Source organism: Amblyomma mixtum, chromosome 3, assembly GCF_055824585.1.
Source record: "Amblyomma mixtum isolate Tamu chromosome 3, ASM5582458v1, whole genome shotgun sequence".
Lineage (NCBI taxonomy): Eukaryota > Metazoa > Arthropoda > Arachnida > Ixodida > Ixodidae > Amblyomma > Amblyomma mixtum.
The window spans coordinates 255,115,397-255,132,448 of NC_143014.1; the positions used below are offsets into that span (position 1 = coordinate 255,115,397).

Below are 17,052 nucleotides of genomic sequence, written 5' to 3' on the forward strand. Positions count from 1 at the left end.
GAGCGCCGCTATAAGAATGGTGCGCAGTTTTGCTTTAGGTGAAGGCAAATTTCTTTTGCTATCTCACTAAGAGGGAGGTGAAAAAAGAATTCGGTTATGTACCAAGAACCTACTTTCTCTATGCTTTTAGGGCTATTAAGGACGGGTTGACGCTCCACTCCCACTGCATAAAATTCGCTATACTGCCGCTTCGGCATTCGTGTTTTCCTGCAGAGGCTTGCGAATCAGTTTTTGTTAAACCTTAGCGTACTTAAACGTTCGATTCGTGGGCGTGGCTTTAAGACGCTTGTTTTTACGCGATAATTATCTTGCAAATCTTCTTTCATGCTCTTAGTGCTCTCAACTACACTTTCTACAACATATGCTCTTAAAAACTGTCCAAAATCTTTATCTCTAATAATTAGAATTCGGCAGACACTCGTTAACACGTTGCTGAATATTTGTACGGAATGCCCGAGAGGTGAATGCACTGGTACATGAAAAGAGACTTTCATTTGTATACAAAGGAAAAGTTTTGCGCTCCACATAGTTACATGGGTACCACGTAATGACTCATATTTTTGCTCTAACGAACGTAGACGTTCACGTACGAAATGAGAAAGCTGCACTCGTGTTTTCGCGCGGAAATTCGTACAAGTATTATGTCATAACACTATTTCGTTTGCTTGCATCGGAAACAGTTTTGTTTGCGCTATCTGCTTCAATTCAGTGTTCTCTTGAGGCCTTGCTATACCTACTTTCACACTTTGACAGAGCCGTTGTTGCATTCGGTGCAGATCCATGATTTCAGGAGAGGGTGTACCTTTCACTGAGGTCTCCCTTCTCATTTCTTTCTTCTCAACACGCCATCATGGTAAAGCGTGGTGTGTAGGCGAGATTCCCCTACTAGACATTCTTCAAGGTGGCGACTGTTCAGAACCAGCTTGAAGGTGTGTTGGAGTAAGGTTCCCTGCCCATAAACAGTTTCTAATATTTTTTTCTTGAAAAACAATAATGTACACCCTCTGCCACAGTATACAGCCCAAGGGATTTGCTTCTGAGCCCTGCAGCGTGGGTCGCTTTGGATTCTGAGGGAGCCTAATCTCTCGAAGGAGAACGGAACTAGAATCCTCAACCCTTCGAAGCTTAGCACTGCCAAATGGGCTATAGAGCCGCCCTATGCGGTTTAGAAGCACACCCATTGCTTGCACATATTTTTTACAAACGCTTACTGCTTTTCATGAAAAAAAGCGATGCAACTGCTACTCACGCGGGTCCTTTCAGGCATGGACTTGCAGGCATTTCGGGCGAGAGCACAACGAAGGAACAAAACGGTCTCGTGTAGAAAAAAGGGACGTGACCCGTTGTACGCGTAGTTAACTAAGCCGCCAAAAGGTGTTCGCAGAGTATTTATTTACAAAGTATTCGCTTACCTTTCTAAATACTTACAAATTATTTACAAGGGTAACTGCTACTATACTAACAACACGAGCAATTTCAGTGCAAGACTGATGAAAAACACTCAAAGCAGGATTATGCAGCTAAGAACTAATATGAATAAAATAAATTTCAGCTCTCTTGGAAAGGACTAACAGTTTGCGGTAGTCGAAGACGTATCGGTAATATAAAGGAATGCATTTATCTATTGGGCAAGTGGTGAGCGCAGATCCTATCTATGAAAAAGAAAGAGCCAGGAGAATAAGAATTGGGTGGAGTTCATTTCGCAGGTAGCTTTAGATCATGAATAGGAGCTTATCAGTATTCCTCAATACGGAAGTATATAGAGGTTGTATCTTACCGGCACTAACAGTAAAGTATAAGAAAGCTGTATTTTACCGGTACTCACCACTGATACAGTGCCTAGAATATACTGACTAGTGTGCCGACCGAGAGCGCCGAGTTGAGACCAGGAGCAATTATTGCCTGTGGCTGCCGCATAGGGGCGCTGCCGACGGGGAGTGTGCTAAAGCCCGAGCGCGCTTGGCCTTCCAAGCGAAAGACAAGGTCGACAATTTGTTTCATTCGTTTATTTTTGAAAGTATATATCTGTCACAGCAAATAGACTGCGATCTTCTTTATGACATCACACTGTGACGGACACTATGACGTCACATTCTTTTCATTACAAGGTCCCTTCACCTTGGACATTCTTTCTATGCGAAAATGTGATGATACATGCACCGAAAAAATTGCGCTAGTGGACCTAAGAACAGCGGCTGCGCTAAGCAGCATCGCCTGTTAAGCGAGATCGTTGGCTGGCGACGCACAGAAAGATACTTGAGGCCATGCCTTTAGTAGCACACTCGCTGTGAGCATCGTCCTTAACTGGCGACTGTTTGTAGCCGCTTAAAACGGCGCCCCCTCCTTTCCGTGGTGAGTTGGCGATGCTCGGCACAATAGACGGTATATTTTAGACACGGCACCAATAAGGCAGAACCTTGAATGCTAATGAAAAGGCTTGAAAATCAACGCAAGACAATCCAGCGAGCTATGGAAATGACAATGTTAGCGATAACACACAGAGGCAGGAAGAGAGCAGAGTTGGTTATGGGACAAACCGGGATTATTTATATCCAAGTTATGACAAAAAAAAAATGAAATGGCATGGTCAGGGCATGTTATGCGGAAAGGAGATGGCCGATGGTTGCTTAGGGTAACAGTGTGGATTCCAGTGAAAGGCCAACATATCAGGAAGTGTGCGGTGAAAGCAAAAGGAATGGTCTTGTTTTGTTCTAGGAAATCATGAAAGGACTGAGTAGATTAAGATTCTTTTTTTTTCTGGAGGAATTTGCAGGGGGATGTCTCAATTTATTCGTAACCCTTCCTGGTCATATCACGAAACGGTCACGCCACGTCAATAGATCCGTGTAAAGAGGCCAAGGGGCTAATCAGCCACCTACGACGTCGATAACAGGAAGTGATGGTGCCAAGAAAAGAGAAACTGGCTGTGTGTCCCGGTCACTCGCGTTTTATTGCTGCTAAAATTTGCTTCATCGCGATACGGACACAGAAGACTGGCCTAGGAACTTCGGCCCACGGGGTACATGCCGTTACAACACCGCCGTCATGGCTGCGCGCCTTCATCCGACACAAGGGCAACAGAAAGGCGAGAATGTGGCACTAGCGAGAAACAACAATTCAGGGCTTCAGTTCGAAAAGCCGCTGTCATGCGAGTGACATGACAATTACAAGGGATCCGCAGTTTAAATTTTTCAACATCCTGCAAGTGGAAGGCTTAAATATCAGTTTTAATTGAGACAACTGTGGAATATTGTAAGCTACTGTTATGAAAATATTGCAGGTATAATTGACCGTTGCTCGATCTGTTGAAAAATTCTTCTTTTAAATTTCGTCCATCGCGCGCATCGAGTAGTTAAGACTGTCATATATGTAGCAAAAGGGAAACATTTTTGACGCTATCAGAAATGTTAATAACAAAAAAGCGCCGAGGGCAGCCGAAGGCAGATCTGCGGATATATTGATTGCTATAGTGGAATCTAACAATATATGAAAATAGTGGGTTAATAAAAAACTTCGCATTGAAAAATGCGCTTGTGCACAAGTTCTAGTGTGTGGATGGTTGGGCGGGGTGGACTTGACACCCTGCTGTTATTTTGCTTTGTTCTGTTCATTTCCAAAATTTCGATGGTGGAAGCAAGGTTTCGCAAAACTTTCACTGTAGTGGTTAACGTGAAAAGCTTAATAAGGTAAGTTTGAAAATCAATGAAAAGACTTATCTCCGCGGGGAAAGGAGAAGATATATGCATTTAACGCATTGAACATCTTTACGAACATGGCATATCTTTCAATCTAGTTTGAAGCAAGAAGAAGGAAGAATATCAGCACCATATTTAGACACCACTTCGCCGTTCAAGAAACGATTATGTGAAGATAAAAGGGTTTGTGGCAGAAGTTTGGCCTTTTTTCAGTGGCGATGAGGAAAGTGGCTGAGGAGTGGATTAGCGGAATGATTTAGAACTAGGCAATTTTACAGACATAATTTATTTTCGGCACTTGCAAACAAGTGATAAATTGTTTTCTCAACAATGATGTGAGGGTTTTTATGAGATGCCTGCGCTGAAGCGAGGAACACTTCTTGAAGCGCCGTTTCGGGTATCTTTGCTCGCCCTTTTCTCAACAGATACGCTGAAAGAATAAAAAAAGAAGTTTCACCCATCGATTTCATCCGTGGTGCAGACTTCACCTTCTGAAGGCTTTTCGATCGCTGCCACGAACTATCTCATCACCAGTGACGTCATAGATGACAAAATGTCCGATTTAAGTTCTCAAGAAGAATGCCACTGGAAGCGTTCTCTCGCAGCTGGTTTGCAGGATGCCCAATTTTCTACCTCCGAACGTCACAACCGCGTCCGGAAGTCTGTCTTGAACAGGGTTGTCATTCGGTGCATCATCTTTTTCTCTCGCGTCTGTCTTGGGGCGTTGAGGGTCGGAAATGAGCTTGTCCAACCGTCCTGTTGGCGCTTCACAAAAGATGAACAAAAGGTAACTAAGCAGGTAGCTCCAGACGAGTGTGCTGAAGAAAAACGAAACCTGCACAAAGAACGAGATAAGACGCAGGTTTAGCTACATTTAATGGCTTCGATTTCTCTTCAGCTCAAAAGTAGGAGATGCAAGTTAAAGGTACTCGGTAGCAAGCTATGAGTTTCACGGGTAGTGATGTTTCCCACTTAGATCGGGGAACTAGTTCTCCAGCTGAAAAATAGGCAGCTCCAAAGATAGCACAGTATAAGGCCGCAGGCGTTCTTGCGAAGAAAATAAACGCAGAAACAAACAACTTTTCTAATATTTTCCTCATAAATAAATTCTTTCACAATTTCAATTCTGCAGCACTTGTAAAATATTTTTTTTTTACACATAACTCATGTCGAAAACAAATTATATATGACGCGGTCGTTTAAAGCGCCCCATATGTTTTACAAGCCGCCGGGGTAGCTCAGTGGTTATGGTGCTCGGCTGCTCACCCGAAAGACGCGAGTTCGATGCCAGCCGCGGTGGTTGCATTTCGGTGGAGCGACATACTAGAGACCCGTTAGCTGTGCGAAGTCAATGCATGTTAAAGAGCCTGCGGTAGCTGAAAATATCCGGATGCATTCACTGCAGAGTCCCTCATAGCCTGAGTCGCTTTGGGACGTTACACCCTATAAAACGATAGAACCATGTATTTTCTACCTTCACAGTGACCCGAAAGCACGAATCACTTTTTCGTCCCGCGGTAGTTATTTTTAACCGAAGGTTTCCCAGCTCACATTGATTGGCTGTTTTTACTTTTACTGAGCAGAGCAACTCCTTTGTAGCGTAAACATGTAGTATGTACGAGAAATTGTGCTTCGCACATTACATGGCGAAAAATGCCATAAGGACGTACAGTAAAGAAAGCAATCTCAAAAGATAAGAGCTGTGGTAGGCACGTGCCAAAAAATGCCTAATGAAGAAGTGCGTGGCAATTGAGAAACAAAATATCTGTAACTTTGCATGTAAATGCACGGAGCCAATTAGCACGTGATGAAACACGTCAGCTGCCGCGCTAGCAAGGTATGCTGTTCAAAACTGAGTAGACGCTCTCCTCCTAAAACACCGGTATTGGTACGGGGGGGGGGGGGGGGGGAGGGAGGGGGGTAACGTCTGCCATGGTGGGTGGCTCAAGTTTAATTAGAACCATCTGGAGTTCTTTAAGGTGCGCTGGCTACGCACAGCAAACAAGTGTTTTTGCATTTTACCTCCATCAAAATACTACCGCAGTAGCACACAACCGCCAAAGCCATTGAGCCACTGGTCTTCCCATAAGAAAGAAGTGTTCCACTCATACTTTTGGAACCTGTATATTTCTTCAGATAGCTGACAGCGAATGAGAGCGCTGAATTTGAAGCCAGTAGCAACACATACGGCTGCGAACTTGGTGTAGCGGAGTTAGTTAGCGTATATGAATAGAAGTAAATAGATGGAAGTGTATCTCCTTATCTACTCTACATTTAATGTATTTAAGCAGTGCCGTTTCAAGAGATACCTGGACGATCGAAAGGTATAGTAAAGGCCATTGGGCTACAGCGTTTAAGTTGCCCGACAGGTGCCGTTATTCAGTCTAAGCGTTAGGCACGATGCTAAGCGAATGCTGTGAGTCTGATGGCTTCCTCGGTCGCCGCCACTTTCAAAACAATGCAACCAGAGGCAACGAGATGTTCTGTCTATAATATTCGCCGTCCTTGCAATGCGCATTGGAGTCAAGTTAGTGAAAGCAGAGGCCATTGCACATTCTGTGTCCCTTCGTTCACACGCATCGCGATCGTACATACTATTGTGTTACTGGTGTTCAATAAGTTTAAATGTTTTGAGTCATGCTGAAAGCGCAAAGTCAAAAACGTTTCAGTCATGAGCTTCCGCAAATATTTCATTTGTTAGTACGGTAGCCGCCGTCAGTAGACCTCCTGACGTTACGGTACTCATGGAAATATTCAGGCATCAATGAGTGATGTTTAATTTGTACAGTTCAAAAAATTCAGACACAAAACTCGATATTCAAGAAAGAAACTATTTTGAATTGTTCTGTATTTTACGGGAATTAGTGGACTGCCCTTTTATTCCATGTGGTACTCGTCACTTTATTCAGCTTTATTTATACCATTAATTCCAATGAAGCTAGAAGGAAATGTGCGCTTTAAAAAGTTAAAAATGGCACCACGCAGGAAAAGGGAAGGCCATGAAAACAGGTGTTATCAAGAATGTTCGAATTTATATCAGCTCTCCGTCTTATGAGCATACGGGCGCTTGAAAAACATACGAAGGAACAAACAGAACTCTTAGAATATTTTAGCCGCATTTGTGCATTACAAAATCTGCCTTCACATATTCCCCTATTACCCTATAAGATCCGGCAATGGACACGCGATGCAGCCGAATCGATGCTCCTCGGTTGTTTTACGCAACAAAAAAAAATTGTAGCGCTCAAATTTCGCATCCCTTAAACCGGTAAAGTGCTTCTTGCTTTGTGTACTTTGTGTAGTAAGCTAGACACGCTCCGCGCTCGCACTACTTTTCTTAGCGTTAGTAGCCACGCTGCCACTACTTTCCTTGCCGGGAGCTGCTTCTGTATGCGAAGGCCGCTTGCTTAGTAAAAGAAAAGCAAAAGAGGAGGTGGCACAGAGATGAAGAAACGGTAGGCCGAGACCAGCACGCTCGTCGCAAATGCTCCAAAATGTCTATGAGTGAGGGGGGGGGGGGGGGGGGGTTGGTGTCCTGCGTGGCAATAAGTGGAGTCACGTGAAGTTTCTCGTTTGAAAAAGCGGCTATAAACCCAAACGGAAGTGATGGTCACCGTGATGTCACACTTCGGCGTTGCACCTTACAAAGCTGAACATTTTGGTTCAAGCACTCACCACAGCGAAGTGCGAGAAAAATATCCTCTCCCGGGATGTGTGAAGCCGCAGCTGTATGAAGGGCAGGTGGATGATGTACACGCCGAAGGATAGCCTGCTCAGAGGCGTGAAGGCGCTCCAAAACAGGAACCTGTTAAGAAAGCCTAGGGGAAAAGACAAGATGATTGATGAAAAGGACACCGCGACGGATCACGTGATTAACACTATAGTCGGATATAACTTAAGCCTGCAGTGAAGCTCCTCCCACATTCAGCCTCCGCGCACAGAATTCCTCCACGACGAAAAAGCAATCCGCTGCTGATACGTTTCTTGCTACGTAAACAAGAAGCTTATCACACGGGAAAAATTATGACGTCTAGCATTTTGAAGCGTGGATTGTTTGATATAGTCAAAAATTAAAAAGCTGATTTCGTTTGCAGTTCCGATTGCCTAGCGGAGTAATAGAAGACGCCGCGGACCGCGGTCTAGTGTTAGCAACTGCTGTATTTTTAAGTTGTATCTTACTATAGTAAAAGTTCAGCAGGACCCAAAGACTTCTATGGTCATACGGAACGACTACCGTTAGACTCTGTTGAACGATCCCATTTTCCGGTCAGGTTTAAATGCGTCGAAGGCAGGTTATTTCGGCGTGAGGTATAGATGGAAAGAAGCGTGGAGACGGGATGAACGCTACTAGCAGAAAGTGCTAAATTTCATAGCGGTGCTCGTCCCGTCTGCACCCTTCCTTACGCCCTCCACGGTCGCGCTCCCTTCGGAATGTTTCACCAAATGGCCCGAAACTCTGCTCTCCTACCAGTATGCTTCATACTGGCAGAAGGAAGCAAAAGAAAAGCAGCGAGGTTTTTGTAATGCTCTAGCTATAGTGACGGTTTTCTGCGCGGTGTTTAACGTCCCGAAACCTTTACGAAACGCCGTAGTGGAGGGCTCCGGAGTAATTTCGAACACCTTAAGTTCTTGAACTAGCCTTCAGACTGCACAGGGTACGGGCATTTTTTTAGTGCGCTAGCACTTGTCGCGGATATTCCCCACATTTGGGCATTGTGTGTTTGTCTGTCTCTTTGAATGAAGCCGGTTATGTGGTTTGTGGCAGACTGCTTACTTGCGCACAGGGTGGTGGGCAACCTGTCCACTGTGTCTGGCGGCAGCCCATTTAATCGTGAGAGGCTGCTCGTGGAGAGCAACCCGGGTCGCAACCCAAACCAAGTAACTCAAGTCCCACCGATGGCAACACCTGCCATAGCAAATGCCCTGTGCAACTGCGGCACTGCTCACCTGCCCACCGGGTGGCTTACTTGGCAAAGTGGAGCCGGTGGTAACCAGATGAGAACCTGAGACGCTAATTAGGTGGCACAACCCCTCAGCATACCGAGTTAAGTGGAATGAGCGGCAGCAGTCAGGTGGACAACGAAATTGGAATGATATTTTCACAATAGCTAAACGGAAGAAGCTGGGGTGGTAATTAGGCGTTAGCCTAGCACCTAGTGGGTCCTAGTTCCAACCGACAACTGACGTCGTGCTAGTGCACATATCCCCATTTGGCCTAATTACCCCAATCGACAGGTTTTTTTTTTAATTTCATCCTCATCGCGATGGTGCTCCAGTGGTCGGGATGGGACTCTGCGATGGCGCACTGAATAGCAGGCCGCCTAAGCCTCACAGAGCGACGGTGGCGGGTCTTGGCTATAGTGGCAATACTCCTGGCGATCCTGGGGCGTTTTGAGCGGCACATTCTAATGGGGATTGCGTGTTATTACAGCTATGCCCTCACCATTCTACAAATAATCTGAATTCTAGGCTGAGGTGGCAATCTCGCTCATGCAGGAGCACAACGTTACTATTCCGTCGAGCGCTGGGCTCTCCTTGTAATTTCATCTTGGTGGCCAAGCTCATGTAGTTGACACACTGACACATGAAGTAAACAACTTAGTAATCTTCCATGCCCCAAAGTGACATGTGCGGCAGGAGACACCGCCAAGCTTGCTCAAGCAATATATCACCCAGGGCGCTGCCATTGTTATTGGCTGCGAAGGTTAAGGTACTATAGCCGCAGAAATCGTGAGGTGACTTAGCTGAAAACTTTTAGGCAGCCATGATTCAAGAATAGCGTATTGTGGGCCACAGCGGTGGCTGCGCTGGTGCTCGCTGGTAAGCACTGATAAACACCGCCCACAGCAAGGCATTAAAAAGCAGTCAGTTTGTATTGCGCCTAACATTCAGGTCGCCTTGTGAATATAAGCATCCTAAAGAAGGTCATTTTATTGGCATAAGGGATTAGCATGAGCCTGATATATAGTTGCTAATGCAGAAGTTAAAAGTACGGCTAAAGTGAGAGCGTCAGTACAGATGCCAGGCACACGACATGACTTCGCTTGCAACCTGAAAGCATGCAATACGGTCATGAATACGGATACGTATACGCACTGTAACAATTTTATCTCTCTCACTTTCGTATATTGATGTCCGGATAATGAAGGCAATACTAGAGTCGAATATTTTTTTCGGATTATTGGGTGTTCCGGGATAACCTAAGACAAATGCATCACTTTTCCTCAAGCCAGAAACGTAACAGGTCGTTTCACCTGACAGGGAGAGTGTAGGACTTTTAGAAATTTATGAAACGGCTCTTAACGTGGAGGTTCACTTTAGGGTGAAAATGCAGCGAAGAAAACATGGGCCTAATTGCTGCCATGGGCACACTCACTACACAGGCACTGGCATTTGTCAAGGCGAAGAATGTTGCCGGTCTTTTTTAAAATAACGCTTGCTTGTCTCTGCGACTATATGTGACTACATGACTATATGACTATGCATTTGACTTAGCATGGTTATTTAGGAGGTTAGCTCGTATGATAATAGACATTCCCTTGTCACGGCCACTTAATTGTCTTTTTTTTAACATTTGACTTCAGATATGAAAGTATGACTTCTGCTTATGCATACAGATTGCCGCCTCCCCTCCCACTCCCATTATAGCGTGACTTCCCTTGCCTGCACCGCAAGTTTTTTTTTCTTTATTCTCGCTGAAGTAAGGTGACATTTCCTATCTCCATAGTTTCCATTAAGTATGCTTTCACCCCTTCATTCGCGGGATGCTATCCAGTCTGAATACCTCCTCGTCCCGAGGCACAGGAGAGGGTGATCCAGGCCAAGAATACGGACCACAGGATGCGGTCGAAGAACGCTGCTGATAGTTTCCCGAACTCGGTTGTGGGGTCGCTGGTGCGGTACCACGTCGTCTTCATGAAGATGCAGCACATCCCACTGGCGACGGCTACGCACCACCCTGCGGCCTGCAACGGCTGAAGAGAAATTGGTTGCGTAAAAGTGCATTCTATCCTTGAATCATTTTCTCCCTTTGTGTAAGAAGCATAACTGATCTGTGTAATCTTGCGCAATGGAATCGTGTTGTACAACTCGACAACGCGGAAATAAAAGCGTGGTTTTTGTCGTCCGTGCAACAATTTGAAGACCATTACTTCATTCCTAAAAATTGCCTGTTGAATGCATTTGAGACCGCTATAATAAATTCGCCGTGTTTCGAACTGGAGTTTTCTCTTCTCATTCTCTTAGTCTTCTCTTCAGCAAGCGCATTTCTACTGGTGGCAGTTTTACGTATTACGTAAAACTCCTACACTTAAAGAAGATTTGAGACCATTTCCTTCAATATGGAAGGAGGCATACAATAGTCGTTTACGCAGCCGTACACAAAATGTGCAGTTCAAGCGTGTATTTATTTAAAAACTTTATTGGACTAATTGCGCAGGGTGGCCTCTGAATCTGGTTCCCACACGAAATTATCTACTGCCAGCCTTCAGAAACTAAGCTATGCAATCTGTTCAAGTGCACGTTTAGTTTCTTTTTTCAGATTATCAGCTTTAAGGACATGCTCAATCCACGGTTGGGAGGCGTAAGGCCGCGCTTCGTTCACGGCCTCGTTTGGCGTTATTTTATTGCATTAACCTCAGGTCGCTGTGTGCATCTGGGTTACGTGGAGAGTTCTCGGCGTTCTCTGCCCACGCGGCGCATAAGTAAGCCGCTGTCGCCTTTACGGGTTAACCATTGTTAACCGCGGATTTCCCGCCGGCGCCAAAAAACTACGCCTAATGCAGTCGAAAGGCGGAGCCGCTTAGGTTACATCCATATTGAACATAACACAGTAACAGACAGCGGAGGTCTGAAGTAAAGCTCGCAGTGGTGCGGCATGCAGCTGATTACCTACACCAGGCCCATCAAAGTACGCAATTATTCTGATACGTACGCAGCGTGATATCACTCAGGGTATTTCATCTAAGACGTTCGGCAGCCCCTAAAAATATGCTTTTTAAGTTGGAAGAGGGATTTTTTGGCACAGTACTGTCATCAGTGTAGTGCATCAAAATGCAACTGACATGCTAATTAGCATCCCAGTTAACTAACACTGAACAGTTAACTTTCTAACTATTAGCGTTAGATTCCTTATTTACTCAGGGGCGTGTAGCGACCATCGTAAGTAAAATAGAAATCAATTTTCAGCATTTACATAGCGACATTACCTTCGCTGCGCCTGCGGAGAGTGAACCACGACGTCCATCAAATGGCGCCACGGCGTGACGCCATCGGACGGACGTCGCTGTTCGCTCTTCGCAGGCGCGCGATTTTCGAATGGCGCAAGAAATGACCCAAATTTGTTCAGCCACGGCGACGAGAGCAAAAATGATATGAGTATTAATTACGGCAGGCTACACGCCCTTCAATAAATAAGGTGCCTAACTGTGATAGTGAAAAAGTTAACTATTCAATATTAGTGAACCCGCCTGCTAATGACAATGTCTTAGCACTATTCTGGTGGTAAGCCGACAAAGCTATATAGAAAAAGCGCCCTTCTAACTCAAAAAGCCTACCTTTAAGAACTTCAGAAAGCCTTAAGTGGAACACCCGGCCTTCTTGAAAGGGCAATTTGTAATAAACTGCAATATTGATTTATATAAGCGTATGATGTTGTAAAACCTGGTGTATACTCATTAGAGCCACAGGTTACAAAAACTGGGTTGTTTGGGCATCTTGCACTACTAGCCATGAGAAAGAGCTCGCAATCCTGCCTTGGTGAGCTCTAACTGTTAACGAACAGGAGAAATGGAGTAAAAAAAAATTAGGCCTGAAATGAGTCGACACGAGATTTTCATTCCGCGACGCCGAGCAAGTTTTGTCATATCACTGTTGTCAATGCTCTGACCAAAAATATTGCTTGACAACCTCGATAAAGCCTTCGTCCGATGAAATCCACTTCGTTCGAAAGAGACACATAAGATTTATTGCATCGTTGGTGGCAAGGAAGCCATTCGAATGAATCGCAGTCGCCTCACACTCCAACAACAGTCAGCTACTCATACGCTCTGCTGCATCCGCAGGCGCCGAAGAGTAGCCGCTGTCTTCGGATCCAGCCGCAGGCAATAAACAAATGCGACAAGGCTTGGTCGCTCAGTCAATTCAACAGCATTTAGCTTTTCATCGTCCTGGCTGCCAAACCGGGAGCGCATAGAAACGGCGGGCTGTGCTGCGACCCACAGCGCGAAACCTGAGACGTCAACGCTATCGGTCTTTGTTAGCGCTTGGATAGCCGCGTCGCAGCGCCCCAAAACTACGTTACAGTAACGTGACGCCACTGACGATACAGAATTACTCCGGCTCAATGTCGGAAGGCCAAGCGACTGCTGGCTCAGGGAACCGCATCATGGGCCGCTAAACGTAATTCTCTAACGACGGCGTTGTCGGTCGTTCTATGCGGCGGCAACGCAAAATCACGAGAGTTGCCGACGCAGATGAACTGATACGACGCTTAGACCGAGAGCGGTAGGCAACAGTGTCAACCGTAAGGGCTGTTAACGGCGGCCCATGCGCTATACGGATACGGAGGCTATGTTATGCAGGGCATAACGCCTCGGCCAGTAGGCACCGCGTTATGTGCATCGTCGCACGACCGGCTTGATCGGACGAGCGACGGAGTTGCACAATATAGGCGGTCATGATTGCCGCAACCAGGAGAGCCTGGAGAGATGCCGCATCTGAGAGCGCGCATACGCGCGTCCAGCGCGGCCTTTCCTCCAGGCCTGTCTAGGTGGCGCCGGTAAGCAGTTTGTCCTAAAACTCTTTCGACCAGCCTGTTCGGCCTACAGCTGCTGCTTATGTACGAAGCGTTTCCAAAAGCTCCCGTGATCCATTTACTTTTGCCCCCGACTTATCATTCGCTCTCGCCAAATAAAGGTTTCGCAGTCGCACCTGTTACTGAGTACGCAGCATCGCAGGCAATGAAGTCGCGCTTTATCGAGTTTTCACAACGAATGAACGGGCCCACGTGGACACAATGCAAAAATTCTGATTTCTGACTTCAGACATTGCTTCACGGAAAATGGGAGACAGCTGTCGGTTCGATAAGGCAAGATTGCTATTGTGAAGCGTTGATATTGAGCTGTCCTCAACATCAAAGGGAAAACAACATGTACCGGGGGGGGGGCACTTTATTTATGCTTAAATACTTGTAGCGCATTGCACTCAGCATGCACAGCGCGTAATTGGATGGAAAAGTAGTGCCACAAAACATGAAGGCGTGACGTTTCCCCAGTGCGAAAGTTACAGACAAGCATATCCAGGAGATACCTTGTATGGACAATTAGATATCCCTTAGAAGCACATGATACCGAAGACGCCTCATTCAGGACTATTTAGTCGTCTTTCGTATATCTCTCAGGGATAACCTTGCATATCCGTACGCTACTTCAATGAGATGTGCGTTGGACATCCTTGATGAAGGTTTATTGTGGTAAATTTCGAAAAGTGTTCTAAATTTGCCAGTAAGAAAGCGCGCCTCGAACTTCGAATGCTTATCAGAAGGAGCATATTACTTCACATCGAATTGAGTGCATGCCCTGTGAACCGCCATGACAAGGCCCCTGTACTTACCCAGTTGTGTTCACCGTGACTGTGTAGGCGGGTGATGCGGCGGTTGTATTACAGAAGCCTTATGTGTGCTTTATGGCAAACTACAAGAAAGTGTACACATTGCTGTAACTGAGATTGAGAAATGTTGTCAAATAGAAGACCACTCTGCTGTCAGCGTGCATTTGGCTACAGCACAAAACGCCACTACAGCTAGACACATGTAGTGGCCGAACGGAAACAGAGATTAAATTACTTGGGTCAGCTAGACGGGAGATGGCAAGCTGGCACATCCATGGCGCTTTCAGTGCGGAAATGGGCATCGGGAGACTTCTCTACATGGCTGAGATGAAGTGATTTTATTCGGCACGTCTATGTCATAGTCTGACACGTCAGCGTCAAATGCCAAGAATATCATAAAATTTTCATGGCATTAATTTCTGTATGTTTCGGCGCACGGTCATCGCAGAAATCCTCGTTCAATTAAAGGCTTCCCCTAAGCTGCGGCGGAGAGCATACTAAGTAGTTCCGTCTGCAAAGCATGTAACGCCTATTTCCCGAAGATTTTTGAACGATTACGTCCCGTCCAAATGATGGCCTTCCTATCAGATCGCAATGCAATCCTCTACACCAAAATACCGGTCACTTATTTCTACTTTTAGTTACAACTTCAAGACGACGTCCACAATTGATGACCTTCCTATCAGATCACAATGCAATCCTCTACACCAAAATACCAAAGAACCCCAGGTGGTCGAAATTTCCGGAGCCCTCCACTACGGCGTCTCTCATAGCCTTAGTCGCTTTGGGACGTTAAACCCCACAAACCAAACCAAACCAAAATACCGGTCACTTATCTTTACTTCGAGCTACAACTTCAAGACGACATCCCCAAGCATGGCAGTCGTACACATAATTCGACAGCCTGTGCGTCGAATAATTCTTTGTCTGCCTAATGCTTGCAGCAGACTAATATAGCCATAATCTAGCCCGTGAACCCATTTTTTGCGTACAAATTGGGAAAACTAGAACTCAATCCGGCACATTGAACCCTGTCAGAGCTTCAGAAAAAAAATTCTAATATTTTCACCTCAGGTATCTTTCTTGTCTTCAAACTGACAACGGCGATGAATGTTATGCACCCCGTGAAGTAGCACACGGCGTGATAGAATGGGTAGAAGTAGTAGAGGAAATTAGTCTCCAGGAAGGCTCTGTAAGAAAGCAAAATATTAAAGGATGCGATATCTGGCAGCAGCGAGTGCACATGCACACTTGAAAGAATTCCGCTCTTTTTATATTCATTCCGCGCAAAGCCCTTCGCATAATTGTGGAGTATAACATTGCAACATTCACAAATAAAAACTACATGGGTGACCTGATATCTGCTTTGGTTCAACAGGAATACTGCGGAGTGAAATTCGTAATTTTTGACTCGGTACGTATTGAACATCATGAGCTTTATACACCCTGTTTGTTTCCTCGCATAAACTTGGTAGAGCTAAAGGATCATTAGGAACTAAATAGCTCGTTCAAAAAATCAACACTGAATGGAGGATAACCGTTACACAGGGTAATCGGACCAAAAACACACAGAATGCTTTTCAGTTCATTTTATTCTATTGCTATCACTCCTCACGCCGAACAGGTAATCTTAATGACAATAAGAGCGCGACAGTGCTTTCGCCAATACGAAAGAGCGGGAAAGAAAAGAATGTGAATAGAACTGACGCATTATCCCAGCCCTGATGGGGTCACCAGTGCTATGGATTCTGAGTAATACAAACTGCTTGCCTAATACATTCGCCGAAATCAATTCATCCCTGCTATATCGGCGCTTCAGAAATGTAAATAGAGATTTTTGCTTCGTAGAAAATGGGAACGTCATCATCATCGAATGATGATGACGGCAGACGCCCCAGCATTAATTACAAACAAAAATACGCATGCAGTGCAAGCATCTCTTTGCAGTGAGATGCTACACGCACCCTAATAATCTTTTTCTGTGCATATAACAACGTGCGCGGTACTTTTCTGCTAATGGCTGGCTCAGCGGATTTATAAATTCCCTGGCCGGTTGATAATTTTATTACTCAGGACGCCGTAAGCCTGCGTACGCTGCGCTAACCGCTTTGCGAACGCTGTAAAAAACGTAGCTACATCGCCTTCGTTTGCCGAGCGAAGCGTCGCTTCCTTGGATGTTTGTATAGTGCCTAATGTTTGGATGCATGATTTGGATGTAAACATAGAGGCGCTATCTGGTTAGAGTACGTCAAAGCGCTTAAATTCTGGACTGAAAAAACTTTTTTTTTCTAAATTTAGTGGTGAATATGACAAGCATTACAGGATTTGTTTTTGTTTTTGAAGGAAGAAAACTATTAAACAAAGAGGAAAATGTTAAAGCTGGCACAAAAACTACAGTGCTGTCGTTGCTGCTTTGGGTACGTACGCGGACAGCTAGACTTGACGTCTCGAAAATCGCTGAATTATCCACACAACATGGGCTAGTCGTCACTTAAAACTCGACGTATGGGTGAGAGTATGCGAAATAAAAGCGAACCGCTACCATTTAAGTGAGCTATCGCATCAAAGAATCCAGCAGCGACATGCATTTATTCCGAAGCGGGCGAGCAGGGCGCCGCCATGTTTGTTTACAGGCGAACGCTAAGTCTCTCCGGAACGCTAAAGAGATTCCGTAAAGTGTTACCGGTCCGGTAATGGGCGCGCATGCGCAGATGTCGCGAGCCGAGCCTGGTAAACGGTAACGTAAACA

The 17,052-nt window shown here is 45.4% G+C and overlaps 1 protein-coding gene across 1 annotated transcript in view; it reads right to left on the reverse strand.

The window, feature by feature from the left end:
• The window catches only part of LOC149354426 (uncharacterized), a 29,290-nt gene extending 13,811 nt beyond the window's left edge, over window positions 1-15,479 (reverse strand). The window contains exons 1-4 of the mRNA XM_089575983.1: window positions 15,373-15,479; window positions 10,480-10,669; window positions 7,371-7,513; window positions 4,329-4,530 (exon numbers count right to left, since the gene is read on the reverse strand). Of these exons, the coding sequence (XP_089432109.1) occupies window positions 4,329-4,530; window positions 7,371-7,513; window positions 10,480-10,627 (493 nt within the window). The 5' untranslated portion in view covers window positions 10,628-10,669; window positions 15,373-15,479. The remainder of the gene's footprint in view (window positions 1-4,328; window positions 4,531-7,370; window positions 7,514-10,479; window positions 10,670-15,372) is intronic.
• Between the last annotated feature and the right edge of the window lie 1,573 nt (window positions 15,480-17,052).